This window comes from Dictyostelium discoideum (genome assembly GCF_000004695.1).
Source record: "Dictyostelium discoideum AX4 chromosome 4 chromosome, whole genome shotgun sequence".
NCBI classification, from domain to species: Eukaryota; Evosea; class Eumycetozoa; order Dictyosteliales; family Dictyosteliaceae; genus Dictyostelium; species Dictyostelium discoideum.
Genome location: NC_007090.3, coordinates 4,044,436 through 4,071,935, shown reverse-complemented (window position 1 = coordinate 4,071,935; position 27,500 = coordinate 4,044,436). Strand labels below are relative to the sequence as shown.

Below are 27,500 nucleotides of genomic sequence, written 5' to 3'. Positions count from 1 at the left end.
ATAATATGGTGATCGGATAAAAAAAAGTAGATTTGAAAAAAATCAAAACCAATTGGTTTCGAATTCGATAAATGTGGGAAAAAAAAAGGTGGAAAAAAAAAGTAAAAAAAGTGAATAGAAAAAGCGATAAAAAAAAAAAAAAAAAAGAAATAAAAAATAAAAGACCCAAAGGAAATACACAATTAAGTGTTGTTTTTTTTTTTTTCTTTTTTAAAATTTAATTCAATTTCTGACACCATCATTCAACGAAAAACTACAAAGGTTATAAAACAAAAAAAAAAAAAAATAAAAAAAATAAAAAAAAAAAAAAAAAAAATTTATTTAATTTTAATTTTTTTAATTTTTTTTTTACCAGCCAGTTAAATATTGTCGAAAGTCGGCCAATTATTATTAATTTGTTTCTTATCATCAGTGTGATTATTATTTGTCCCAATTGCAATTTTCAATTTTTTTTTTTTTCCCTATCAATTTTTTTTTTTTTAGTTTTAGTTTTTTTTTTTTTTTTTTTTTTTTTTTCATAATAATAATAATAATATTTAAATATTCCAAATTTGATATATATCTAAAACCAAAAAATTAATGGTTGGAATAAAAGAAAAAGAAAAAAAAAAAGAAAAAAAGTTATAGTAATAAATAAAAAATAATAACAATTTGAAGGGGTACCCAATAGAGGAGAATTTAAATTATGAAAGTTTTGTTTTAAAAATAAAACATATAACAGTACCTTCGCAAAAAAAAAAAAAAAAAAAAAAAAAACACTCACCATCAATAACATCACACACAACACACACAAAATTTATTTTTGAATTCACCAAATCAAAAATAACACAACTAAAAAAAAAAATAATAAAAAAAATAATAAACAACAAAAAAAAAAAAAAAAGAATAACAAAAATAACATCCCCACAAAACTTTTTTTTTTTGTTGCAGCTAATTATAAAGCTTTCAAATTCATATATCTAAAAATTTTATAATTTTATTTTTTTCTTTTTTTTTTTTTTTTTATTATTATTATTATTTTTTTTTTAAAAATTTAAATTCTATCAATCTATATATATTAAAAAAATATAGAATAGAGTTTTTTTTTTTTTTTTTATTATTTCAAATTGTACAATAAAATAAATAATTATATAAAAGATAAATATGTCGTTTAAAAAACAAACAAAGACACCAACTTCATGGTTTCCAGGTTTGAAAAAAGAAAGAGATTTATCACATCATAAAGAAAGGTATTGCACTCAATATGATGTAATAAAAGTAAATGCATATGGAAAAAGACAACAAAGGTAAAAAAAAAAAAAAAAAAAAATCAATAATAATAATAATAATAATAATAAATAATTAATAATTTATTTATATTTAATTATTTTTAGAACATTGGCAGTTAGTTCATTAGGAGTTTCAAATTTAAATGGACAATCATGTCAATGGTTTGTTAGAAATTCAGATGTTTATAGTATTGAGCAAGATCCAACTGATTCACATAAATTTTCATTAACATTTTTACATCGATATCATTTTGAAGCAGAAACACCAGAACAAGCCAAAAGTATAATATCGGAATTTAAAAGATTAGGAGTTGGATCACCATCTGGTGGTGGTGGTGGTGGAAGTGGTGTTAGTAGCAATGGTTCGAATAGTACTGCCACCAGTCCAAATACAAGTCCAATAAGATTATATGTTAGTGATCCATCGAATCAACCAACGTCATCATCACCACCTCCACAACCACCATTATCAGAGAGTGTTGGTGTACATAGATCAAGTCCAATGTTAAGTAGTAGTAGAATGATTAGTCAATTATCTCAAAGTACTAGTGAAAATAATATATCATCACCAACATATCATCCACAAGGTTTATCAGGTAGCAGTACAAGTAGTTCATCGGCAAGTGGCGGTGGTGGTAATAATAATAATGCTAATAATTCAACACCACCAAATTTAATAGCATCATCAGCAAGTAATAGTAGTCTTTATTCATCATCAATTAATAGTAGTGGTATTATAAATAGTTCAAATAATAATAGTAGTATTTCATTTAATAATAATAATAATAATAATAATAGTAATTTAACAACTACAACAACAACAACGTCAACATTTAAAACACCAACATTACCAATATCACAAGCATCAAAATTTAATAATGAAAGTGAATCAATGGGATTAAGTCCATTAACACCAAATTCTAATTCTCAAACTGCATTAATGCAACATATTAATGCAATGCCAAATACACCAAATAGTAACTCAACCGAGGGTTCAAGAGTTTGGAAAATTAGAGCAGAAGAATTGAAAAAACAATTCCTTTTAAAGAAAAGTTCGAAATCAACTCAAACTGTAGCAACAACAACACCAACACCAATTACAAAAGCTGATATTAAAATAGTTTTAGATGATAATAAAGATGATAAAAATAAAGATAATAATATTGGTAGTGGTGGTAGTGGTAATAGTAGTAGTAAAATTAATAAAGAAAAAGATAATCCTTATATTAATCAACCATCATCATTACCATCAAATAATAATAGTAATAATAATAATATAACAAAATCAAATTCAACTACCACATCCCAAACAAATGATAAAAAAGATGTTTGTTCAAGTACAATCAATTTTGATAATTTAGAAGTTTCATCATCATCAGATCGTGATTTATCATCATCAAAGAGTTTAAATAAAAAGAATAAACAAAGTATAAAGAAATTAACAATTGATGATTTTGAACTATTAAAAGTATTAGGAGTTGGATCATTTGGTAGAGTTTATTTAGTACGTAGAAAAGATACAGGTAAATTCTATGCTATGAAAGTATTGAATAAGAAGGATATGTTGAAAAAGAAACAAATTGCACATACAAATACAGAGAAGATGGTATTGTCAACGATGGACCATCCATTTATAGTTAGATTACATTTTGCATTCCAAAATGAGGATTTCCTATTCATGTGTATGGATTATGTACCAGGTGGTGAATTATTCCATCATTTACAAAAAGCTGGAAAATTCCCTGAGGAATTGGCAAAGTTTTATATAGCAGAGGTGATTTGTTCATTACATTATCTACATTCCAATAATATCATCTATAGAGATATTAAACCCGAGAACATTCTATTGGATGAGGAGGGTCATATAAAATTGACCGATTTCGGTCTAAGTAAATCTGGTATCACAAGTGTGGTTGGTAGTAAAAATGGTGGCGAAGGTGGATTTGCAACCACATTTTGTGGCACACCAGAATATTTGGCTCCGGAAATTATCACTGGCGCAGGCCATGGTAAGGCAGCGGACTGGTGGTCTGTTGGTATATTATTGTTTGAAATGTTAACTGGAAGATCACCATTTTTAGCAAGCAACAGAAATGATATGTATAAATCAATGATTCAAGGTAATCTAAGAATGCCAATGTTCCTCTCATCCGATGCACAAGATTTATTGGAGAAACTATTGGTACCCGACCCAAATAAAAGGTTAGGCTCAACCCAAGGCTTTGAAGAGATCTCTTCCCATCCATTCTTTGAGTTAATACCTTGGAGAATGTTGGAAAGTAAAATGATTACACCACCATTCAAACCAACCATTAAAGAAATCTCATTACCAAATTCAAATTCAAATTCAAATAATAATTCTCAACAACCAACAAATAATAATTTAACTCTAAGTTGTGATCCTGAATTAAATGCAAAAATTAATTTCCAAAGAAGAAAATCATCAGCTGCCAGTGTTTATAATTTAGATTCTCCATTTAAAAACTTTTCTTGGAATAAAGAAGAGGAAGATGGTATTATGGGCGAACGTGAATCGATTGGATCGATCTCATCAAATAATTCAATATCATCATCACCAACTTCTTCTTCTCCAATTAATAATAATAATAGTGGTGGTAGTAATACCGCTGGTGGTCATAGAATTTTAACAAGAAAAAGTACAATTGGAAAAAATTTAAGAAAAGGAAGTGTTTAGAAAAAAAAAAAAAAAAATAAAGACTTATATATATTTATTATTTTATTTTTTTTTTATTTTATTTATTTTATTTAAATTTTTGAAAATTAAAATATCAGATTAATCATTTTTTTTTTTTTTTAAAAAATATACAGATTTGTGTTTAAAGTTTAGAGAAAAAAAAAAAAAAAAAAAAAAAAAAAAAAAACTTAAATATATTTGTTTTTTATTTATTTATTTATTTTATTTAAATTTTTAAAATAAAGAAATTGGATTACCATTTTTTTTTTTTAAAAATCTATAAATTAGTGTTTCATTCCATTTTTTTTTTTATTTTTATTTTTGTTTGACTTTTCCTTTTGTTTTTTTATCGTGACACCCCAAATTTCAACTATTATCAAAAATAAATTTTATTTTTTTTTTATTTTTTTATTTTTTTTATTTTTTTTTTATTTTTATTTTTTTTTAAAAAAAAAAAAAAAAAAAAAAAAAGTCATTTTATTTTTCTATCAGTTCAATATATAATATAATATTATATATATTAAAAAAAAAAAAAAAATTTTTTTTTTTTTTAATTTCTCAATTTTTCTTTTAAATTAATAATTCTTAAAGAGAGAAAAAAAAAAAAAAAAAAAAAAAAAATGAAAGATAGTCACCCAAATTTTGGAAAAGAAACATCATCAACTGAGGATTATAAAGATATTGAATTTGTACAATGGCTTGTATTCTTTTTATTTGTTGCATTAATTCCATCAACAATTTGGTTATGGAAAAAGTTCAATCCAAAACCAATCGCTAAACATTTCGATTGTTCATGTGAAGGTTGTGAAAGAAAATCTGAAGAAAGAATTAAATTAGAAAAGAAAGAAATGAAATCAACATCAAATAAAATTAAAATTGGTATCATTGCATTCTTTTGGGTACTCTTTTTCTTCTTGTTATACATTGTTTTAACAAGTACAGCACCAACTAAAGAACCATATAATCCTTATACAATTCTTGGCATTGAACCTGTAAGTTATTATTATTAAATATATAAATAATTTTAAAAAAAAATAATAATAATATATATTAAATATTAATTTTTTAATATTATTTATTATTATTATTTTTTTTAGGGAGCAACAACAGAAGAAATTAAAAAAGCACATAAAAAGATGAGTTTGAAATTTCATCCAGATAAGAATCCAGGTAATGTTGAAGCAGAGGAAATGTATATGTCAATTGCAAAAGCATATCAAGCATTAACTGATGATGCAATTAGAGAGAAATGGGAAACTTATGGTAATCCAGATGGACCACAACGTATGTCCATTGGTATTGCATTACCATCATGGTTGATTAATAAGGGTAATTCACCAATTGTATTGACAGTGTATTTGTTATTGTTGGTTGTTGCATTACCAAGTGCAGTTTACTATTGGAATAAGAGTACCAAGAGTAAATTACCAGCACAAATTGAACAACAATCATTAGCACTCTACTATCATGTGATCGATGGTACAACTCGTCTAAAGTCAATGATTGAAATTTTAGCTGCAACCACAGAGTATAAGACAAGTTTGGTAGAGAGAAAGAGTGATGATGAAAACTTGAAGAATCTCTTCAAATCCATTCCCGACGCATACAAGGTTAAGAAGGCACGTTTCAACGCTCCATACATTGTAAAGGGTACCATTCTATTGTATGCCCATTTATGCCGTATCAAAGATATGCCACAAACCCTCAGAGATGACCTCAATCAAATCATAAAGACCTATCGTCATTATTTGACTGGTGCTTTTCAAGTCACTCGTGAGAAACGTCAATTGGTTGGTTTGGTAGAATTGGTTAAACTCTCACAATGTATCATGCAAAGCGCTTGGGAAGATCAATCCCTCAAACAATTACCACATCTCGATAGTTTCATGGCTCAACAATTAAAGAGTAATCACGTTCAAGACATTGCCAAATTCAAAGCTATGTCTGAGGAAAAGAGAAAGGAGCTATTAACTAAAGTTGGTGGTACCGCCCTCAACGACGCAAAGATTAAAGATATTGAAAACATCCTCGAAAAGATTCCTTGTCAAGTTGGTATCAAATGGAGAATCACCTCTGAAAATCCAACATTCTTAGCTAGTTCCGTTTGTATTTTAGAGGTTGAGTTTGTTGATCAAATTGCACTTAAAAAACAAAAGCAAGAAGAAGCCGCCGCTGCCATCGCAACCAAAGAAGCAGCTAAAAATAAACCAAATTTAGCTCCAGCCGAAAAGAAAGGTGGTGCAAGAAAAAGAACAACCGTTAAAAAAACTAAAGATGGTGCTAAAGAAGATGAATCATCCCCTTCCTCCTCTGGTAAAGCCGAAGAAAAAGATCAAAGTGAAGATGAACAACAAGAAGAAGAAATCAAAGAAGAAAAGAAAGAAAAGAAAGAAAAGAAAAAGATTTTAGATGCAGATGGTAATGAAATTGAAGACTCTGATGATGACTCTGAATTTGATGACGATGAATACAGTGATAGTGATGACGATGATGCTTGGGAGAAAGTACCAAAGAAATCATTAATTAATCCACCAAAGGAATTATGTCATTCTCCATTCACATTTGATGATAAACCAGTAAACTTTTGGATTTTAATGGGTAATCGTCAAAAGAATGAATTGGTTGCATTGGGTAAAACTGAAACCTTTACACCAGGTACCATCGTTAAATATCCATTCCTTTCAGCCGCTGAAATTGGTACCGCTCATTATTCACTCTACGTCATGTGTGATGGTTATTTAGGTTGTGATGTTGAAACTGATGTTTCAATTAATCTCGCTCATAATCCACGTCCATTACAACTTCAACCATTACCACGTGTTCAACAACAACCTGTACCACCACAAAGAAAAATTGGTGATGCTGCAGATGATGATAGCGACGATGATGAAGTTGCAAACAAAAAATCAAATGATACAGTTCAACAAAAACAACAACAACAACAAGCAGCTCAGCAAAAACAACAACAAGCAGCTCAACAAGCAGCTCAACAACAACAAATACCAGAAATTATTACACCATCTCAACAACAACCAACATCACCACAACAACAATCAACAAAACCACTCACTCAAAAACAAATTAATCAACAACAAAAATTATTAAAAAAACAACAAAAAGCCGCAACTTCTTCACCTTCCCCTGTAAAAGAAGTTAAAAAAGATAAATAAATTAATTTAAAAAAATAATAGTTTAAAAATAAATTGGAGAAAATAGATAACATTTGACTGAAAAGATTAAATAAAATAGCCTAAAAAAAAAAAAATTATTATAAAATTTAAAAAGAAGGTAAATTATTTATTAATAAAACTTTATTATTATTATTTTTTTTTATTATTTTAATTATAATTGATTTATTTTTTTTGATTTTTTATCTTTTTTATTTTTTATTTTTACTTTTTTTTTTTGATTAATTATTACCCATTTTCTAACTATTTATTTCGTTCTAAATTTAACAAATATTTATATATTGAAAAATGAACTTCAAATAAATTTGATTTTCTTATTTTTTTAAATTTTTTTTTTTTTATAATTATATGGTGGTGCCATTTATTTTTTTTTTTAATTATTTAATTTTTATTTTTTTTTTATTTTTTTTTTTTTATTCTATTTTTATCTTTTTTATTTTTTTTATTTTTTATTTTTTTTTTTCTTTTATTTTTAGGAACTCAAAATTTATTTTTTGAAATTAATTTATTACCTATTTCTTTTTTAAAATTAATTTTATATTTTTTAAAAAATATTCAAAACTATTAAAAATGGGTTGTTTTCACTCAAGAGAACCAACTGCAACTGGAAAAACAAAGAAAGAGTAAATATTTTTTATTTTTTTATTTTATTTTTAAGAACTCAAACTTCCAAAAAATTTATTTTTTGAAATTAATTTATTATCTATTTCTTTTTTAAAATTATTTTTATATTTTCTAAAAAATATTGAAAACTATTAAAAATGGGTTGTTTTCACTCAAGAGAACCAACTTCAGCCGTAAAAACAAATAAAGAGTAAATATTTTTAAGATCTCCAACTTTCAAAAAATTTATTTTTTGAAATTAATTTATTATCTATTTCTTTTTTTAAATTATTTTTATATTTTCTAAAAAAATATTGAAAACTATTATAAACGGGTTGTTTTCACTCAAGAGAAAAGTCTTCTAATTATGTATCAGAACCAACCACAATGGAAAAAATAAAGAAAGAGTAAATATATTTTTTTTATTTTTTTCATTTATTTATTGGTTATTTGATAATAAAATTGAATAGTTTATTAATGATATTTTTTAAACAATAGTGATGTATATACTATTATATGTAAATATTTTTATAATTATTATTATTTTTTTTTCAACATAGATCCAACTTTTTATTCACACACAAAAAAAAAAAAGTAATTGGTGATCAAGCAACAGGTAAATCTTCAGTATTACAAAGATTTAAAAATAATCAATTTGAAGTTTGTCATAAACCATCACCTATAATAATTGATTGTTTTACAAAAAAAATTCAAATAGAAGGTAAAAAAATAAGCCTCAAATGTTACGACACTGCAGGCCAAGAAAAATTCAGGGCACTTTCTCAGTCCTATTATAGATGTGCTGATGGTATTATGCTTTTTTATGATATCGCAAATCAAAAAACATTTGATAATGTAGGTAGATGGTTGGAAGAAGTGCATAGGTTAGCAGGTCCAAATGTTCCAATTTTAATTATTGCAAATAAATGCGACCTTAATGAAAAAAGAGTTGTGAATTTTAATAATGCAAAAGTAATTATTAAAATCAAAGTTTACTTTTTATAGAATTTATTTTAAAAAAAAAATTATTAAAAATTTTTTAATTTTTATTTTAGAAATTTGCAGATGATAAAAACATTCCAATTATTGAGGTTAGTGCAAAGGAATCTTTGGGTGTCGAAGAAGCATTTATAAAATTAGCATCTGAAATAAATAAAACATGGAAACCACTACCAGATAATGAAACTGTAACAATTGGAATGTAATTTTTAGGTACCCATATTTTCATTAGTTCATAAAATTACAAAAATCAAACAAAAAAAATTATTCCTTTCAATTTAATCTTAATTAAATACTTTTGACATAAATTTGTTTAATAAATTTTTTTTTTTTTTTTTTAAATTAAATATTATTTATTTTATTTATTAATTTTTAAAATTATTTAATATTATTATAATTATTATTATTTTTATTATTATTATTATTATTATTATTATTATTATTATTATTATTATTATTATTATTATTATTATTATTATAATTTGTTTTTTCTTTTTTTTTGAAGTTAAGAAAAGTCAAATATTTTAATTGAACTATCTTCATAACCAGTAATTAATTTTGAATCATTAAATTTTAGGCAACACACTGCGGATTGCCCCTTTATAGTATTTATATGTGAGCCAGTTTTTAAATCCCAAAGTCTTATGGTACTATCGGTTGAACCACTTAATAGTTTATTTCCTTTAAATTGTAAACAATGAATCATATTATCATGACCTTGTAATGTATGTATTAAACCGCCATTCATATCCCAAATCTGATATAAAAAAAAATATAATTGTGTTAATATTCTAAATTTTTATTAAATAAAATAAATAAAAAAAAAAAAAAAACTTACCTTTAATAAACTATCATGACTACCACTTACTAATTGACCATTTTCATATTGTAAACAATTTATTTTATGGGTATGAGCTCGAATTGTATTTACACAAGTACCATTCATATCCCAAATTTTAATACTTTTATCGTAGGAGCCAGAAACTATTAACTCTTGACCATTATGATTGACACTTTGTAAACATCTTACTGGAGCTGTATGACCTCTCATTGTACGTACACAACCAGAAGTATTGAGATCAAATACTTTCATGGTACCATCAACACAACCACAAATTAATTGATTACCCATTATTTGTAAACACCAAACAGAACTATGGGTTTGAATAGTTTCCAAACAATTACCCTCTTGACGATCCCATATTTTTAAGCTACCATCAGCACTACCACTAACTAATCTAGTTGGAGTACTACCTAAACAAATGGTACCATTTTTATGACCAGTTAATGTTTTCTTACAACGTTTTTTACTATCTTCAATATCATCTTGATACTGACCAATACCGTTATTGTTACCGCCTGATCCTATTCCATTACAATCCCAAACCTTTACTGTCATATCTTCACTACCACTAATTAATGTATTTGAATCGGATTCAAATAATAAACTCCATACAATCTCTTTATGGCCTCTAATAATAGTTGTACTATATTTACCTTTTCTCCAATTATTATCTTTTCTAAATTCACCAACGTACCAATTATCGCCATATAAAGGTTTTGAGGAAGAAGAAGAAGTGGAGGAATAAGTTGAACATGATGAACCAATTGAACTATTTGAATTTGACAATGATTCAGATTCTAATAATAAATTATTATTATTATTATTATTATTATTATTATTATTATTATTATTATTATTATTATTATTATTATTATTATTATTATTTGTTAATTGATTATCAATTAGAGGGAAATAACCATAATTTGAACCATCGAGTAATCTTCTTTGTAAACAAAGATCTCTCCAAAGACTAATATCAAAAGCCAATGATCTCCATTTTAAGCTAACTCTACAAACACCTCTACAAAGATCAATTGGTGATAAAAATTTTAAAATATGTAACATCACTTCTTCTGGTAAGATTAATGTTAATGAACGTGATTCAATTTGTGAAAGATTATATTTTGTTGCAATTGAATGATAACTATTGGTTATGGTTTTAATTTGATCTTCTTTTTTTCTTTGAACACTTTTTAAAAATTGAGTTTTTATCATTATATCTTTTAAAATTGAATCTTTTGCTTCTCTTAAGGTTGAAATGGTACGTTCAACAGATTCTAATTCTAATCTCTTCTTTTCAATTAATCCCAATGTTTCCTTTTCATCCTTTAAAACTTCCGAAACAAATGGATCACCACTATACCAACTATTATTATCAATATCCATATATTCATATGAACTAACTTCATTATTTTCTTCATTCATCATCCCTATTTCAATAGATTCTTCTATATTTTTATTTTTATTCATTTTTTTACCATGATAAATATCATCTTCATTAAGACCTCCGTCTACTTCCATTCTAAATATTAATTGATCTTGTTTATATATTTTATTATTATTTTTATTACTAATATTATTATAATTAATACAATCATCAATTGTTGTTGTTGATGATGAAGATGAAGAAGAAGAAGAACAATTTTCTACATTTGTTGTAGAATCAAAATTATTTGAACTTTCAACTATTTCTTCTTTTTTTGTATTTATTATATTATTTATATTGATTTTTAATGAGCTCCTATTATTATTAATATTATTGATATTATTATTATTATTTGATTTAAATTGTTGATCAATTATTACAGGTAAAAAGCTTGAAACTGTTTGATTATTTGTGCAAAGATTTGATGTTGAATTTATTCCATTAGTAATTTGAACATCAACAATTCTTCTTCTTTCTCTTTTCTTTTTTTTTCTATCTTTAATTGAGTTGATTTCTTTTGGTAAGATATCAATCATTTTCTTTTATTGGTTTTTTTTTTTTTAAAAAATTTTTTTCTTTTATATCTATACAATTATTAATTAATAAATAATTTAGTTGTGTTATTATTATTATTTTTTTTATTATTATTAAAAAATAATAAATTTTATAAAAAAAAAAAAACCTAATAAAAAAAAAAAAAAAATTCAAATAATTACCAAAAAAAAATAAAAAATAAAAAATAAATATAATAAAATTAATATTATTATTTTTATTATTATTATTATTATTTTTTTTTACTTATGTAACGATAAAATTATATGTATTATAATAATAAAATATAGAAAAGGAAAAAAAATATTTAATTTAATATTTTTTAAAATTTTTTTTTTTTATCTTAAATAAATTAAACCAACAATATGATTTTTTTTTTTTATTAAATTCTATATAATTATATTAATATGGATATTTCAAAAAACAAAATTATTATTATTATTATTTTTTATTTTTATTTTTGTTGGAGGATTAAGAAAAGGAAAAAAACAGATATGTGAGATATAAAAATAGTTTAAAAATAAATTGTATTTTTATTTTTAATATTTTTTTTTTTTTTTTTTTTTTTTTTTTTTTTTTTTTTTTTTTTTTTTTTTTTTTGAAAATAGTGATAGGGGAGTAAAAAGTAGAGTAATATTTTGGAATTACACTAATATATTACTTCTATTCCTTATTTTATTTTATTTTATTCTATTTAAAATTTTTTTTTTTTTTTTTTTTTTTGAGGTTTTAAATTAAATTTTTTAAGGGAATTTTAAAAGGGGAAAAATTTGGGGGGGGGAAAATTATTACTTTTTTTCTCCCCCCCCCTATTAAAATTAATATTTTTTTTTAAAAAATTGGTTTTTTAAATTTAAAATATTTTAATTTTAATTTTAATTTTGGTAATAATAATAATAATTTTTTTTTTTTTTAAAAAAAATAATTTTTTTTTTTTTTTTTTTTTTTTTTTTTATTTTAATTTTTTTTTTTTTAATAATATATTAATATTATTATTATTATTATTATTTTTGTTCACAACTTATGTTTATTATTGGATCCCACACCCACACACTCACATCAATGTTTTGTTTTTTTTTTTATGTTTTTTTTTCTTTTTTTTTTTTTTACATCTATTTTTGTAATCTCAAAAAAAAAAAAAAAGTGTTACTGTGTGCTTTTGTGTTATTTTTTTACTTTTTTTCCTTTATTTTATATCATACAATATGTGAAAAAAAAAATTAATGAAAAATATTATTTTTTATATGTTTCATGTTGCAAATTTATAAAACACACCCAACACTATAATTTTTTTTTTTTTTTTTTTTTTTTTTTTTTTTTTTTTATAAAAATGTTATGTTGGAAAAATTTTTTTTTATACATAGAAAAAAAAAAAATTATTGAATTTATAACCCAAAAAGGAAAAAAAAAAAAAAAAAAAAAAAAAATAGTGTGAGCACACCAAATACTTATATGGATCACTATTTTTATTCTTCTTATCTAAATTTTCAAAATCTCACAAAAAAAAAAAAAAAAAAAAAAAAAAAAAAGGTTATTGATAATGGTGATAGTGATGATGCAGATAAAAATAATGTTGATCTATACATAATCAGAAGAAAAGATGGTTTTCTGGTGTGTGTTTTTTTTTTTTTTTTTTCCTTTTTCTTTTTTTTTTATTTTTTTTTTTTTTTATTATTTATAAATATTTTGTTTTTTATTTTTATTTTAATTTTATTTAAAATTAATTAAATGAAAAAACTCAAATGTTCCCAAAAAACCAAAAAGTGAAAATATTATTCTAATAACTAAATTAAAAAAAAAAAAAAAAAAAACATGGTGGTAGATTAAAAAAAAAAAAAAATAAAAAATAAAAAAAAATAAAAAAAAAATAATGTTCAAATTAAAATTCAACTTAAAAATTTAATAATAAAATTATTTTTATTATTATTATTATTATTATTATTTTTATTATTATTTTTATTTTTTATTTTTTATTTTTTATTTTTATTTTCCCAAAAACAAAAAACAATTAAAGTAAATAATTTACTTACTTTTTTTCATTTGATGCTGATGGAAATGATCCAAATGATGTTGTTGAAAATGTTACCCATTCTTTTTATTATTATTATTATTATTATTATTCAAAAAAAAAAAAAAAAAAAAAAAAAAAAAATATATAAACATTAGTATTATTATTATTTTTTTATAATTATTATTATTATTATTATTATTATTATTATTATTATTATTATTATTATTATTATTATTATTATTATTATTATTATTATTATTATTATTAAACATACCAAAATCAAATGTATCAGGTTGTCCTATTGTTGGATATTTATTTTTCCAGTTTTCAGAAGACCAAGAAAATGGTGGTTCTTGATCATGAGTTGGGCCAGATTGAGCTATCATTAAAAATTGATTAATTAGTTCCAAAGAGGTTACTTTAGAATCTATACCACCAGCAGCGGAAGCATTATTTTGAGGAGTAATAAGATCAAACCGACTTGAAATTTGATTACCTGGATCACCATATGCCAAAGGATCATTTTGAAAATCATTATATCTCATAAATGCTTGAAAATCTGAAATTGAATAAACTTTATTTGAATCACGTCTAAAAATTTGTGAACGAGGATATTGTTCATATGCTATACTACCACTACTACTACTACTATCACTTGATGATGATTGATAATTAAATCCAGACATATTAGAAATTGTTTCAAAGTAAGGGACATTAAAACTTGGCCAATAACCAGTACGTAAAATATTAGTTACGTCAGCATATTCAACATAGCCTGGTAATTGCTCAAAAACGTAAAGTGTACCATCTTGAACTCTAACACCTTTTATAAACTTATTGTAATCAACTATCATCCATTGATTATTATAGGTACCACTATTTTCTTTTTCAAATATTTCACACCATGATTTTCCACTATGAGCAATACGATTGGTTACTATAATTCTAATCCAAGTTAAAACTGATTGTGGTTTAATAAGTTTGAATAACTCACTATCATTATCTTTTATTCCATTTGTAGTTTCCAAAACAACCAATTTCGAATCCAACATATAAAAATCATCAACACTCATCAATACTCCAGGATAACCTGAAAACATTGTAGTATTTGATTTTGCAGCTACTAATTTTGAAAATCTGAAATTATATGATTTAATCATTCTAACCATTTGATAATAATCACTCCATGTAGTATGACCTGTATATAATTCTGTTAAATCATCTGTTAATTTAATTAATGCTGAGCAATGTTGATTATTATCAAAACTATTATTATTAGGTTGTTGATAAAATGATGATGAATTATTCTTTAAAGAATTCATAATATCATAAATTTCAACATTCATATTTAAAAGTATAAAATCCATTAATGATAATTGACGATCTGGATTTTGATTTGCGTCACTATATCCATTGGTTAAACCATTTAATTGTTGTAATACTAAATTAACATTTATCCAATATGGATCATTTTGATTTAATTGGATTTGTTGATTCATATATAAAATATTCTCTTTTGCCCAACTAATTATATCATTTCCAAATGAATTATTAGCATTTTGATTAACCATCATATTATTCCAATTTTGCCAAATCATTTCATATGATAAATAACCTTCAAGATAACCTGCTGCTTCAATTTGTAATGAATCATTATATTTTGGATTGGTAGTGATTGAAATGTAACCCCATCCAATTGACATCATTTCATTTGTATATGATGCTTGTGCAATTGATAATGTATCATTTCCAGAATAAACCAAATATTCACCATCAGATTTTAATTTAATTGAATATGTTGGTATTATTAAGTTTTGTGATTTTTGATTATTTTCATTTAAACAAACAACATAACCAAATAAAAAATTTAAAAATAAAGAAATTAAAATTATAATTTTATTCATTTTTTATTGTGGTTGGGTGTGTGATAATTTTTTTTTTTTTTTCCCGAAAATATTAAATATTTTTTTTTTTTTCCCGAAAATATTAAATATTTTTTTTTTTTCCCGAAAATATTTAAAAAAATAAAAAAATTATTTTTAAAAATATCTAAAATATCTCATGACTCCGAAAAATGAAATTAAAAATGAAAATAATAAAAATAGTAGTGTTGAAAAAAATAGTCATAATAATGATAAAAACAGTTTAAATAATAGTCTAAATAATAATATAAATAATTTTTTTCATATGGTCATTCATTATTATTAAATGAATTATATTAAAATGATACAATACTAAATCCAATCGACATTAAAAATTCAAAAATCAAAAACAAATAAATATCAATTATCAGATGATAAAAAAATTTAAAAAAATTTTAAAAAAATCTTGAAATCTTTATTTCTTAAAATTTATTAAATTAATAGCCACTATATTTTTTACACGAATGAACATAAATAAATAATATTATTATTAACTTTTGTTGTTGTAGTTGTTGAATTTTACATATTAAAAAAAAACAAAAAGTATAAATTAAAATTTTTTTTTATTTGAAAAACAGTGTGATAACAATTATTAATAATGAAATTAATTTCAATTTTATTTTTTTTATTTGGCATTTTATTTTTTTTAAAAAATGTTGAAAGTGCAAGTGATGTAGTTTGTTCATTTGGTTATCAAGCTTGTGGAAATAACTGCTATAGTCCATCATCAGGCCAAAAATGCTATCCAGGTGGTGTAGTTTGCTCATTTGGTTATGAAGCATGTGGAAATAATTGCTATAGTCCATCATCGGGTCAAAAATGTAATCCAGGTGGTGTAATTTGTTCATTTGGTTATCAAGCATGTGGTAATTCTTGTTATAGTCCATCGTCAGGTCAAAAATGTTATCCAGGTGGTATAATTTGTTCATTTGGTTATGAGGCATGTGGTAGATCTTGTTATAGTCCATCATCAGGTCAAAAATGTTATCCAGGTGGTGTAATTTGTTCATTTGGTTACCAAGCATGTGGAAATACTTGTTATAATCCATCTGCTGGTCAAAGATGTTTTAATTAATAAAAAATATATTATAAACTAACCCAATTTCATCTATATTTGAATCTAAATCCAGTTGAACAACCCAATGATCAAAAAAATATTAATCTTTTTTTTTTTTTTACAAATTTATAAAATTTGGGAAAATAACAACCAACAATGTAAATATTTTTTTGTGTGTACATACAAAGAGAATATCTTTCGTGACTCTGAAAAAGGTTATAATAAAAAGATTAAAAAAACAGTATTTATTTTTTATTTTTTTTTTTAATGCTTCATTTAGGTTTTTATTTTCATACTTTTTTAATTATAATTTTTTTTTTTTTTTTTTTTTTTTTTAATCAAAAATTGATTCAATATATTTTATAAACCTAATTTGGTAATCTTTGGGATTAATTGCTGAAATTTGTGTCTATAATATTTAATTAAAATTAGTAAAAAAATAAAAAACAAATAAAAAATGATTAGAAAAAAATATCTTACTCTATCAAATAATAAACCTTTTACAGCATTTTCACCACGTTTTTTTAAATTATAAGTTGTAAGAATATCAATTAAACCTAAATAGTAAATAATTCCTTCTTCATCTTCATCAATAGTATTGGTGGTACTACTTAAACTATTATTTGTATTTGAAGTTGATAAAGACTGCTTGTTTGGTTGAATGCTATTGTGGGTGGGTGGGCTATTATTTCCTCCCCCTCCTCCTCCTCCACTATTATCTCCAACAACACTATTAAGATTTGTTCTTGTTGGTGATGTATCATTATCTGATGTACTTGAACATGATAACGAACGCCCTCTATTACCATTGAGAGTTGATAATGGATGAATGATTCTTGTATTACCAAGCTCAGAAATCGAAGAAGCAACACCATTACAATCCTTTTTAAAGAATGATATATCTTCTTTTTTACCACTATTACTCTTTAGGCTATTGGTTTTCAATAATTGTATACCCTTTTTATCGCTAATATGTAATCCAACCAATAGGCTGTAATCACAAATACCATGACTATTCATCCATTCTGAATCTATTTTCAATTGAGTTATAAATGCTTTTCTTAATGCTCCTAAATGAATTTTCCTCTTTAAATTTAAATCTTTAAATGTTAAATCTTGTATATCAAATGTTGTAGCTGTTGCTGTTGTTGTTTGTGGGGATGCTGGTGTTGTAGTTATTATTGTTGATACTTCTGTTGTTGTAGTTGTTGTGGTTGTTGTTGTTGATTGTGGTGATATCGTTATATTTTCATTTTCTTGTTGTTGTAGTTGTTGTTGTTGTTGTAATTGCTGTTGTTGTTGAAATTGTTGTTGAATTAAATTAACATCAACATATCTACCAACTGTTGAACCTTTTAAATCATATTTCTCTCTAATTTCTAATTTCTGTTTATTGTAGAATAAATTTGCCATTACAACGAAAATAATATCTCTATGGGTACTGGTATAATAGCTAACATTGGAATTATTACCAAATTTTAATTTTCCTTTTAATCTATACATTCCAAAAAATCTAGGTAATAGAGTATTTGGATAGGATATTGTGTGATGATAATAAGAGGGGAATATCTTTACAAATGTATCGTATTCATTGGACGGTATGGTTTTTATAAAGTATTTACTATCTTGAGATTTATAAAAAAAACTACCACTTCTTCCAATGGTTTGAACTTCTAAAAATTTAACTATACCACTTGAATTTTCTTGACTCTTCAAAAATTCTTCATCCACTCCATAATATCTTCTAATTTCTTTAAAAACTTTTGGTGAAAATGATGTAAATGTCCAACTATTATCGCTATTTATTGGTGTTGTTGGTGTTGTTGTTATTGTTGTTGGTATTGGTGTTGAAGTTGAAGTTGTAATTGTAGTTGAAGTAGTTGAAGATTCCACAGTTGTTGTGGTTTCTGTTGAAGTTGTAGATGAAGTTACAGTTTTAGATTGTTGTTGTTGTTGCTGCTCTTGGATTTGATTTTGTTCTTCATCAACTAATTCAATTTGAATATCAATAGTTGATTCAAACTCTTCATTTGTAAACTCTATATGTGGTGATGCCCTTTTGGATGGCGATGAAGGTAAGGATTGAGAGTTTGATAATATAGGTTGTGTATCGCCACCACCACCTCCACCACCACCAGTTTCATTTGTAGAAGTAATTGAAATACTACTGTTAATCTCAGTTTCAAATGATTTTTTAAAACCAGATGTAAGTAGTGATATATATTGTTGAGTTTCTAATTCTTGTGCAGACTTTTTTGGTTGATTTACAGATGGTGTTGGTGATTTATAAAGTGTTTCTTCTATAAAATCTTTTGAATACTTTATTATGTTAAATGGGTTGAATACAAATCTATATGAAGAAGAAGATGATGATGACGAAGATGATGATGATGTTGAAGTTGAGGTTGTTGTGGTTGTTGTTAATGATGGTACTGTTGTAGATGGAGATGTTGATGTTGTGGTTGGTGATAATGGTGGTGGTGTGGATGCTGGTGTTGGTGTTGTTAACTGTTTTGATGGTGTTATACAATTATTATCATTTCCATTTATTATTGGTATATTTTGAGAAGATGACAAAGAAGGTAAAGTAGGTGTTGAAGAAGACATTGTTGGAGATGATGGTGATGTCATTGGTATAGGTGTTGAAGCAGATAAATTTATTGGTAATGTTTTATTTAATTTATTATTATTATTATTATTATTATTATTATTATTATTATTATTATTATTATTATTAATATTATTATTATTATTATTATTATTATTATTATTATTATTATTACCAACACCATTACCTGATAATGAATTTGATCTTGATGGTTTAATAGTAAATAATTGAGATTCTTTACATTTTGAAATAAAACTTGTAAATGAATTTGGTTGCTGTTTTATAATCTCTTCAGTGGATGGCGAACCCACTGTCGATATTGGTGATTGAAGATATGTAAAAAATTTCTTTTGTAAAATTTTACCTGCTGTAATTTGATCAATACTATTATTATCATTAATAATGTTACTATTATTATTATTATTATCATCATCTTTATCATTTACCGCTAAATTACTTGTGCTATCAGAAACAAAAGAAGTAGATCCAGCAACAGCAATAGTAGTGGTAGTAATAACATTAGCACCATTTGAAGAAGTAGGATTTGAAGAAGCACCAACAACACCACCAGAAGAAAGAGAATTGCTAGACTTTAAAAAAGTAATATCCTCTACATAATCATCAACAATAATACTACACTCATTATATAAAATATTAGAAATCTCTCCACATGTTAAACATTCTTTACCAGTTAAAACATACATTTTAGTTGCTCCACTTAAATCAATCTATTAAAAAAAAAAAAATAAAAAAAAATAAAAACATAAAACTAATTAATAAATAATTTACGATAAATCAATTTGAAAAAAAAAAAAAAAAAAAAAAAAACATACCTGAATAATTAATTCGACAATTGCTTTTATTAAATCATCACAGTCTAACCAATAACAACCCTCTGTTGTTTTACTAAGGACCAATTGAAGATGAGGTTGACTGATTGAAGGTGGTCCAACAAATAACCATTGCATTAATGCTGAATAAAATATAAAAGTTACAGGTAATGGGTCAAATATAGACTCGATTGATGTATTCTCTAAACTATATTCCATATCTTCAACACCAATTGGAAATACTACCATAATTTGTTTATCTATTAAATTTTTACTTTTTTTATTTTCATTTGATGATTCATTGTTACTACTAACACTACTACTACTATTACTATTATTACTATCATTATTATTTTCATTATCATTTGTACTATTACTTTTTATATTTTTACAAGAATTTGATATTACTTTAACTTGATCATAAATTGTCCTAAATTCACTCCATTCGAAACAAGCTATAATTACGTCATTCTCTTTAACTATTTCATCAATTTTTTCAGATTCTTCTTGTAGTATCTCTAATGTTGTTATATTATTATTACTATTATTATTATTATTATTATTATTATTATTATTATTATTATTATTATTATTATTATTATTATTATTATTATTATTATTATTATCTTTATTACTATTTGATTGTGTTAAAAATACTAAAGTAACTAAACATTCATATTGTGCTAAAACTGTAACCAATAAATTTGATAAAAAGTCACCTCTAATACCAAATATTACAATTCTTTTTGATAACAACATTGATTTTCTAGTCAATGTTGTATGTTGTTGATTTATGATGGTTGGTGAGGAAGGTAATATAGGCTCCCTCTTAATAGGTGGTGAGTTAACACCTTTAAGTTTATTTCTAAATCTATTAAATCCTATCATTTATTTATTTATTTATTTATTATTATAATTATTTATTATTATAATATTATATATATTTTTTTATTTTTATTATTATTATTATTATTATTATTATTATTATTATTATTATTATTATTATTATTATTATTATTATTATTATTATTATTATTATTATATTATTGTTTATTGCTATACTTTATTATAAAATATGTTTGTATGTCCGCATAACATAAAAAAAAAAAAAATTAAAGAAATATTGTCATGTACAAGTGTTGTGTGTAAAAAAAAAAAAAAAAAAAAAAAAAAAATAAAAATAAAAAAAAAAAAAATAAAATAATTATTTAATATAATAAAACAAAGAATATGAATGGATTATTAACCACACAAACTATTATATTAAAAAAAAAAAATTTAAAAAAATTTTAAAAAAAAAAAATTATAAAACCTATAAAAAGATAAATGTTATTTGAGTTATTTAATAATTTACACCTATATACAAATAATAACAATACACACACTAAAAAAAAAAAAAAAACCAAAAATTCCAAAAAAAAAAATAAAAAAAAAAAAAAAAAATAAAAAAAAAAAAAAAAAATTTAAAAAAAAATATCATTAATTGATTTTTGAAAAATGGCATTTTTTTGTTCAAAAAAAAAAGTCTTATTAAAATAATAATATTCACCTTTTTTAATTTAAAAAAAAAAAAAAAAAAATTGTTAATACCAAAATAGATAATTTTTTTAGTAATAATTTTTTTAAAATATAAATAATAATTATTTAATAATAATAATAAAAAAATAATTTTATAGATTTAAAAAAAAAAAAAAAAAAAAAATAAAAAAAAAAAAACAAATAAAAATAACATGCAAACAAAATTTTTTTTTTTTTTTTTTTTTTCATTTGCAGATTTCATATTTTATTTTTAATTTGCAGATTTCATATATTTTTTTTTTTTTATTTCAATTACTTTCATATTTTTGATCAAACAAATTGAAATATTTTAAAAAAAATTTGAGAGGAGCAGAATTTAAAAGATTTAAATCATTACAATAAATATTTTTTATAGATTGAGGAAGATTTTTAAAAGATAATTTTGGAGTTGTTTTTAAAATATGGATTGATTCTAATGTTTGAGGTAGGGTTGAGCTTGATAAATCAGATTTTCGAATTGATTTTATAATTAAATGTTTCAAATTCTTTGGTAAAACTGGATTACTGAAATAATTACCAAGTGTTAGGGTGGTAATGTTTGTATCATATAAATCAAATGTTGAATTATTTAAAGTACGACCAATTGTTAAATGAATTAAAGATTGTGGAAATAAATTTGAATTAGTTTGATGAGAATATACACCCAATGTCAAAGATGTTAGTGTTGGTGGAAATGAATTGCTACCACCACCACCAATATCATCTTTTAATGTTAAGGCATAAATACTTTCTGAAAATTTGATTGAGATTAAATTTGTTTGACTAAAATCCACTGTTTGTCTCCATGATGAACCTAATGTCAAGTATTTTAAAGATTTTGGTAAATTAAGTGATGATAGTTTCTGATTGAATGAGTAACCAAATTCAAGTGATTCCAAAGTTAATGGTAAAACACCAACACCAATCTCTTTATTAAACCCACTACCAAATTTCAGTTCCTTTAAAAACATTGGCAATGTATTCCTCTCAATGATACTATTAAATTCATATCCAAACTTTAAACAAACACAAATGTTATTTGGTAAATCACCAACTCTAAAATCTTGATTAAAGTAATCATCAAACTCTAATGAATTTACATAATTTGGTATTCTATATCCTTCAATTGTTCTTCTATTTTGCATTGAAATAAATTTATGATGAAATTGTGATAATGATAATGGTGATCTTGAATTTGATATTAATACACCATTTTCAATAGAGTTTGATGATATTGCACCAAATTCAATCTCACCTCTATAATCTTCATCAAAGATTATTGATTTCAAAGATTGTGGTAAATGTCCAACTCTAATTGGTTGTTGAAAATCTTCTCCAAATTCAATATGTTCCAAACCTATTGGTATCCAACCACCATCTAACGATTGATTAAAAATATCACCAAATTTAATACTAGTAATTGATTGTGGTAATTTCAATTTATTAGTATTTAATTGAATTTCAATCTTTGTTAAATTATTTGGAAATTCATAATATTCATTATCAATATAATCAAAATTATTATTATTATTATTATTATTATTATTATTATTATTATTATTATTATTATTACTATCTTCATTTTCTTCATTTTCTTCATCATTTATTATTTTTTTACCTGTTTTTGAATCAAAATTAATTTTATCATAATCAATATCATTTTTACCATCATCTCTAATTATAATTGAATTTAAATAACTCTTGTATTTATAATTGTAAAGTTTATTTTTATTATTTACTAAAACTGTATTTTTATGAATATTAAATAATTTTAAATGAAATAAAATTTCATTTCTAATTATAATATTTCCCCAAACTCTTTTAAATAATAAATAATTTTTATCAATTATTTTATTATTATTATTATTATTATTATTATTATTATTATTATTATTATTATTATTATTATTATTATTATTATTATTATTGATTTTATTGATTTTACCTATAAATGTATTATTTCTTTCAATTATTAAAGAAATCATGAGATTTATTTTATAATTATTACTGTGATTATTATTATTATTATTATTTTCAATTATTTCATTTTTAATATTTTCCTTATAATTTATTAATTTATATTTTTTAAAATTATTTAATGATTCAATTTGATATTCATTTAAATTTTGTGAAATAATATTTTCATCATTAATGAAATTTATTAAAGTTTTTGATGAAATGTATACACCATTTAAAGATAAAGTTAAAAGTGTTTCTAATAAGGTTATGTCCTTTTCACTATTATTTACTAAATATTCTAAAAATTTTTTTTCCATAATTTAAATTAATATGTGTGGTTGCGTGTAATTGATTATAAAAAATCATTTAGTTGTCTTGCAATTAAAATAAAAAAAATAATAAAAAATAATAAAAAATGAAAAAAAAAAAAAAAAAAACCACAACAAAACAAAAAAAAGTATTTTGGGAATTGCATGAGAAAATATAAAAATATCTTATTTTTCAGAAATTTCCTTTTAATTTATTTTCTTGTACGGAAAATAAATAAAATTACTATTTATTGTTTTTTTATATAATAATTATAAAAATTAATATTTCTAAATTTACTAGTCATTAATGAGTAATCGAAATCTTTTGGTATATAAATATTATATAACTCATTTGACAATAATAATTCACATAAAACAATATTATTCGCTTGAGTTGCATTTTTTAAAGTTTGAGAAATAATTTTAAATCTTAATTTTTGTACTAATTCTTGTTGTTGTTGTTGTTGTTGTTGTTGTTGTTGTTGTTGTTGTTGTTGTTGTTGTTGTTGTTGTTGTTGTTGTTGTTGTTGATCCATATTATTATTTTTATTATCATCTTGACCAATATTATTAATAATTATATTATTAATTTTATTTTCTTCTTGATCATTATTAAGATTTTTAATATTATTTGATACAAGTGATAATAAATATTCATACATTTTAATATCACCTCTTTTAACAGAAATTAATAATTGATGAATAATGTTTTTGACAGGTGAAAAAGTAACAGAATATGATGAATAAAGATCAAGTTTTGTACCTTTTGCTAATGCTAATAATAATTCAAATTGATCAGTTCTAGAATTCTTTATGGATGAATTTAATAAATTTAAAATTGTATTTCTAAAAGGATATTGTGTAGATTGGCCTAAAAATTTTGGTAACAGTTGAATTGAAATTTCAATCTCATAATATTTAATAATTTTAGTCATCTCTCTTAAAGAAATGTTAAAATTTAGTTCATAATATTTTGGATTTTCTTTTATTGCTTCTAAAACCTCTTTAACACCACCTAAATTAAATAATGTAACTAATGAATTTCTTCTTATAAAATAATTTTCATTCAAAGAGTAAATTTTATTTTTATGATCACCACCATCATCAATACTATTATTGTTTTTATTTAATCTATTATTAGTTTGAATATGTGATTGATGTCTTGGTGAAAAATAATCATTATAGTAACTATTAAATTTATTGAATGTAGTATAGTGTAAATTATTATCAATTTTTGGTATTCTTTGACCATCTACAAATCCTAATTTTGGTTGAACTGGAGCTATAGAAGTAACAAAATCATGATTAGGAAAATAATGATTTGTTGCTTTTTTATCAGCAATTGCATTTTTAAAATTTAAAATGAAATATTTATCAATAATTTCAATGATTTTAATATTTGAAAAATGTAAATGTAAATAACGATTTATTGGTTGAGTTAGAGTGATTATATCATATTGAGAAAATAATGTAGTAATTTTATTAACTGATGTTATTATTTCAACCTGTTCAAAATCCATTAATTTATTTTGAATTTCTTCATTTCTAACTATTAAAAATATTTGAAAACTTATTAAATTTTTATTTCCTTTAAAAAATTTATAAAAAATTGATCCTTCACATTTACTTTCAAGACAATCTATAATTTCTTCATTCTCTTTAACTTTTTGAATTTTAGATTGTTGTTTAAGTATATCTGATATTGGTATATTAATTTTACAACAATTACAATTATTATTATTTAATAAAAAATTTAAAAGTCTTTCTAATTTAGGTATACTAGAATTCATTAAAATATCATTTAATAAATTAATTGAAAACCCTTCATTTCTATTTAATAATAAATATTCTAACGATTCTAAATTACATTTTGTGATTGCATGATCCATTGAAACAGTTGTTGTTGGAATTTCAAATTTTGTAAATACCTTTAAAGAATTTAAATTATTTACTAAACTTGAAATTTCAATTAAATCAACATCGACTGACATTAATTCTAACTTTCTAAATTTACACAATAATTCAAATATTTCAATTTGGTCCTTAATTTCATCATCATTATTTTTAATATTATTATTATTATAATTATTATTATTATTGAATTGTTCAATTAAATAATAAATTGATTTCTTTGTTATTAATAAACCACTATTTAAATCTTTAATTTTATCTTTAATTAAATTGTATTGTTTTCTTTTAATTAACCATGATAGTTTTTTAATGTATTTAAATTTTCTTCTATTACCAATATAAAATTTGGTATTTAATTTATCAAATAAAAATGTTTCGTCGCTAAATTCTAATCTTCCATTTGAAATGAAACTAAATATTAAACTTCTAATAAATATATTATGATAAACTGACCAAAACAATTTTTCATTATCCATTATTAATAATGTTTTTATGATTTGGGAAGATATAAATATGTATGAGCTTTTTTAATATCAAGTGAAAAATAAAAATCTTGTGGTTGAAAAAAAAAAAAATGATTGTTTTATTTTAAAAAAAAAAAAAAAAAAAAAAAAAAAAAAGTGAAATTAAAAAATAAAAAATCAAATTAAATAAAATCTAACTGACAGTTATTTGAAAACAAATCTTTAAATAAAATAATAATAATAATAATAATATTAATAATAATAATAATAATAATAATAATAATAATAATAATAATAATAATAAAAATAAAAAAATATATATAATAATAATAATAATAATAATAATAATAATAATAATAATAATAAAAATAATAAACTTTGTTTTTTTTTAAAAAAAAAAAAAGTTGGGGTCAGTGATTTTTTTTTTTTAACTAAGTTAGTGCAGGGAAATTAAATTAAAAAATTCACTACGCAGTGGAAAGAAATTTTTCTGAAATTTTCTTGCAACAATAAATAAATTAATGGCGTTATTTTTTTTAAAAACTATTATTATTTATTTGGTTTTTTATTTATTTTATTATTTTTTAATGATAGTTATTATATTTATTATAAATATTATTATTATATAATAATTTTTTTAATTGGGGTGGTAATGGTAAATTTGGATGGAATATTTTAAATTTTTGGCTATTAGTTATTGAAATAGTGGAGAGGTTTGATGGGAAAATCAAAGTTGGATCATTTAATGGCTTATTTAGGTTTAGAGATTCAAGTTCTAAATATGTTAAAGAGTTTGGTAAGATTTTAAATAATGATTCAGAATCAACATATTGTTTATTAAATAATGTAAATGATATTGATTCTAAAAAGATGATTGATTCTAACTTTGGAAATAAATTAATTGATAATGATTTATAATTTGAAATACTAATTTTTAATGATTTTAAATTTGGAAATGAGATAGATTGTGTGAAAGGATGTGATGTGGAAAATTTTAAACCATCACCACAACCACCACCTCCAAATTCTAAACTCTCTAAATTTTTCCATGGTAATGAATTTTCATCAATTGTAGGAAAAGGTCGATTAAAATTTGGTAAACTTAAATGTTTTAATGATTTTGGTAAAAATGAAAATATTATACTACTATTATTATTAAATGTTAATAAGGTTAATGATGTTATTGAGGTAGTCCATTCTATTCCTCCATTTGTACCCTCTACTTGATTATTATAGTTGTAATTACAATTAATTGTTTTTAATGATGGGAAAATAGAATTTAATATATTGGTTGAACC

At 22.5% G+C, this 27,500-nt stretch overlaps 9 protein-coding genes across 9 annotated transcripts in view; 4 read left to right on the top strand and 5 right to left on the bottom strand.

Annotated features, from left to right (window-relative positions):
* Positions 1–1,143: 1,143 nt before the first annotated feature.
* On the top strand, positions 1,144–3,963 carry pkgC (protein kinase 3; the record flags this gene model as incomplete). Its single annotated transcript, XM_632766.1, has 2 exons — positions 1,144–1,286; positions 1,374–3,963. 2 exons carry the CDS (start codon positions 1,144–1,146, stop codon positions 3,961–3,963), a joined length of 2,733 nt encoding a protein of 910 aa, XP_637858.1.
* Positions 3,964–4,583: 620 nt separating this feature from the next.
* Positions 4,584–7,133, top strand: DDB_G0286131 (hypothetical protein; the record flags this gene model as incomplete). The annotated part of the gene is made up of 2 exons (XM_632765.1): positions 4,584–4,955; positions 5,061–7,133. The coding sequence occupies 2 exons, from the start codon at positions 4,584–4,586 to the stop codon at positions 7,131–7,133; spliced, it is 2,445 nt and encodes an 814-aa protein (XP_637857.1).
* A 588-nt stretch (positions 7,134–7,721) lies between these two features.
* Positions 7,722–8,959, top strand: rabZ (Rab GTPase; the record flags this gene model as incomplete). Its single annotated transcript, XM_001134534.2, has 6 exons — positions 7,722–7,774; positions 7,933–7,965; positions 8,105–8,161; positions 8,253–8,272; positions 8,350–8,726; positions 8,810–8,959. 6 exons carry the CDS (start codon positions 7,722–7,724, stop codon positions 8,957–8,959), a joined length of 690 nt encoding a protein of 229 aa, XP_001134534.2.
* A 299-nt stretch (positions 8,960–9,258) lies between these two features.
* On the bottom strand, positions 9,259–11,559 carry DDB_G0286129 (hypothetical protein; the record flags this gene model as incomplete). The annotated part of the gene is made up of 2 exons (XM_632763.1): positions 9,259–9,510; positions 9,592–11,559. 2 exons carry the CDS (start codon positions 11,557–11,559, stop codon positions 9,259–9,261), a joined length of 2,220 nt encoding a protein of 739 aa, XP_637855.1.
* Positions 11,560–13,352: 1,793 nt separating this feature from the next.
* On the bottom strand, positions 13,353–15,490 carry plbC (phospholipase B-like protein; the record flags this gene model as incomplete). The annotated part of the gene is made up of 3 exons (XM_632848.1): positions 13,353–13,359; positions 13,606–13,666; positions 13,861–15,490. 3 exons carry the CDS (start codon positions 15,488–15,490, stop codon positions 13,353–13,355), a joined length of 1,698 nt encoding a protein of 565 aa, XP_637940.1.
* Positions 15,491–16,106: 616 nt separating this feature from the next.
* DDB_G0286093 (hypothetical protein) lies at positions 16,107–16,583 on the top strand (the record flags this gene model as incomplete). Its single annotated transcript, XM_632847.1, has 1 exon — positions 16,107–16,583. The coding sequence occupies one exon, from the start codon at positions 16,107–16,109 to the stop codon at positions 16,581–16,583; it is 477 nt and encodes a 158-aa protein (XP_637939.1).
* Positions 16,584–16,899: 316 nt separating this feature from the next.
* DDB_G0286115 (phosphatidylinositol-4-phosphate 5-kinase family protein) lies at positions 16,900–20,891 on the bottom strand (the record flags this gene model as incomplete). The annotated part of the gene is made up of 3 exons (XM_632846.2): positions 16,900–16,974; positions 17,046–19,901; positions 20,007–20,891. 3 exons carry the CDS (start codon positions 20,889–20,891, stop codon positions 16,900–16,902), a joined length of 3,816 nt encoding a protein of 1,271 aa, XP_637938.2.
* Positions 20,892–21,211: 320 nt separating this feature from the next.
* Positions 21,212–26,214, bottom strand: DDB_G0286091 (hypothetical protein; the record flags this gene model as incomplete). Its single annotated transcript, XM_632845.1, has 4 exons — positions 21,212–21,258; positions 21,838–23,808; positions 24,126–25,376; positions 25,455–26,214. 4 exons carry the CDS (start codon positions 26,212–26,214, stop codon positions 21,212–21,214), a joined length of 4,029 nt encoding a protein of 1,342 aa, XP_637937.1.
* Positions 26,215–26,786: 572 nt separating this feature from the next.
* DDB_G0286113 (hypothetical protein) overlaps positions 26,787–27,500 on the bottom strand; it is a gene marked incomplete at both ends in the record, with an annotated part of 1,001 nt that continues 287 nt past the window's right edge. The window contains one exon of the mRNA XM_632844.1: positions 26,787–27,348. Within this exon, the coding sequence (XP_637936.1) occupies positions 26,787–27,348 (562 nt within the window). The remainder of the gene's footprint in view (positions 27,349–27,500) is intronic.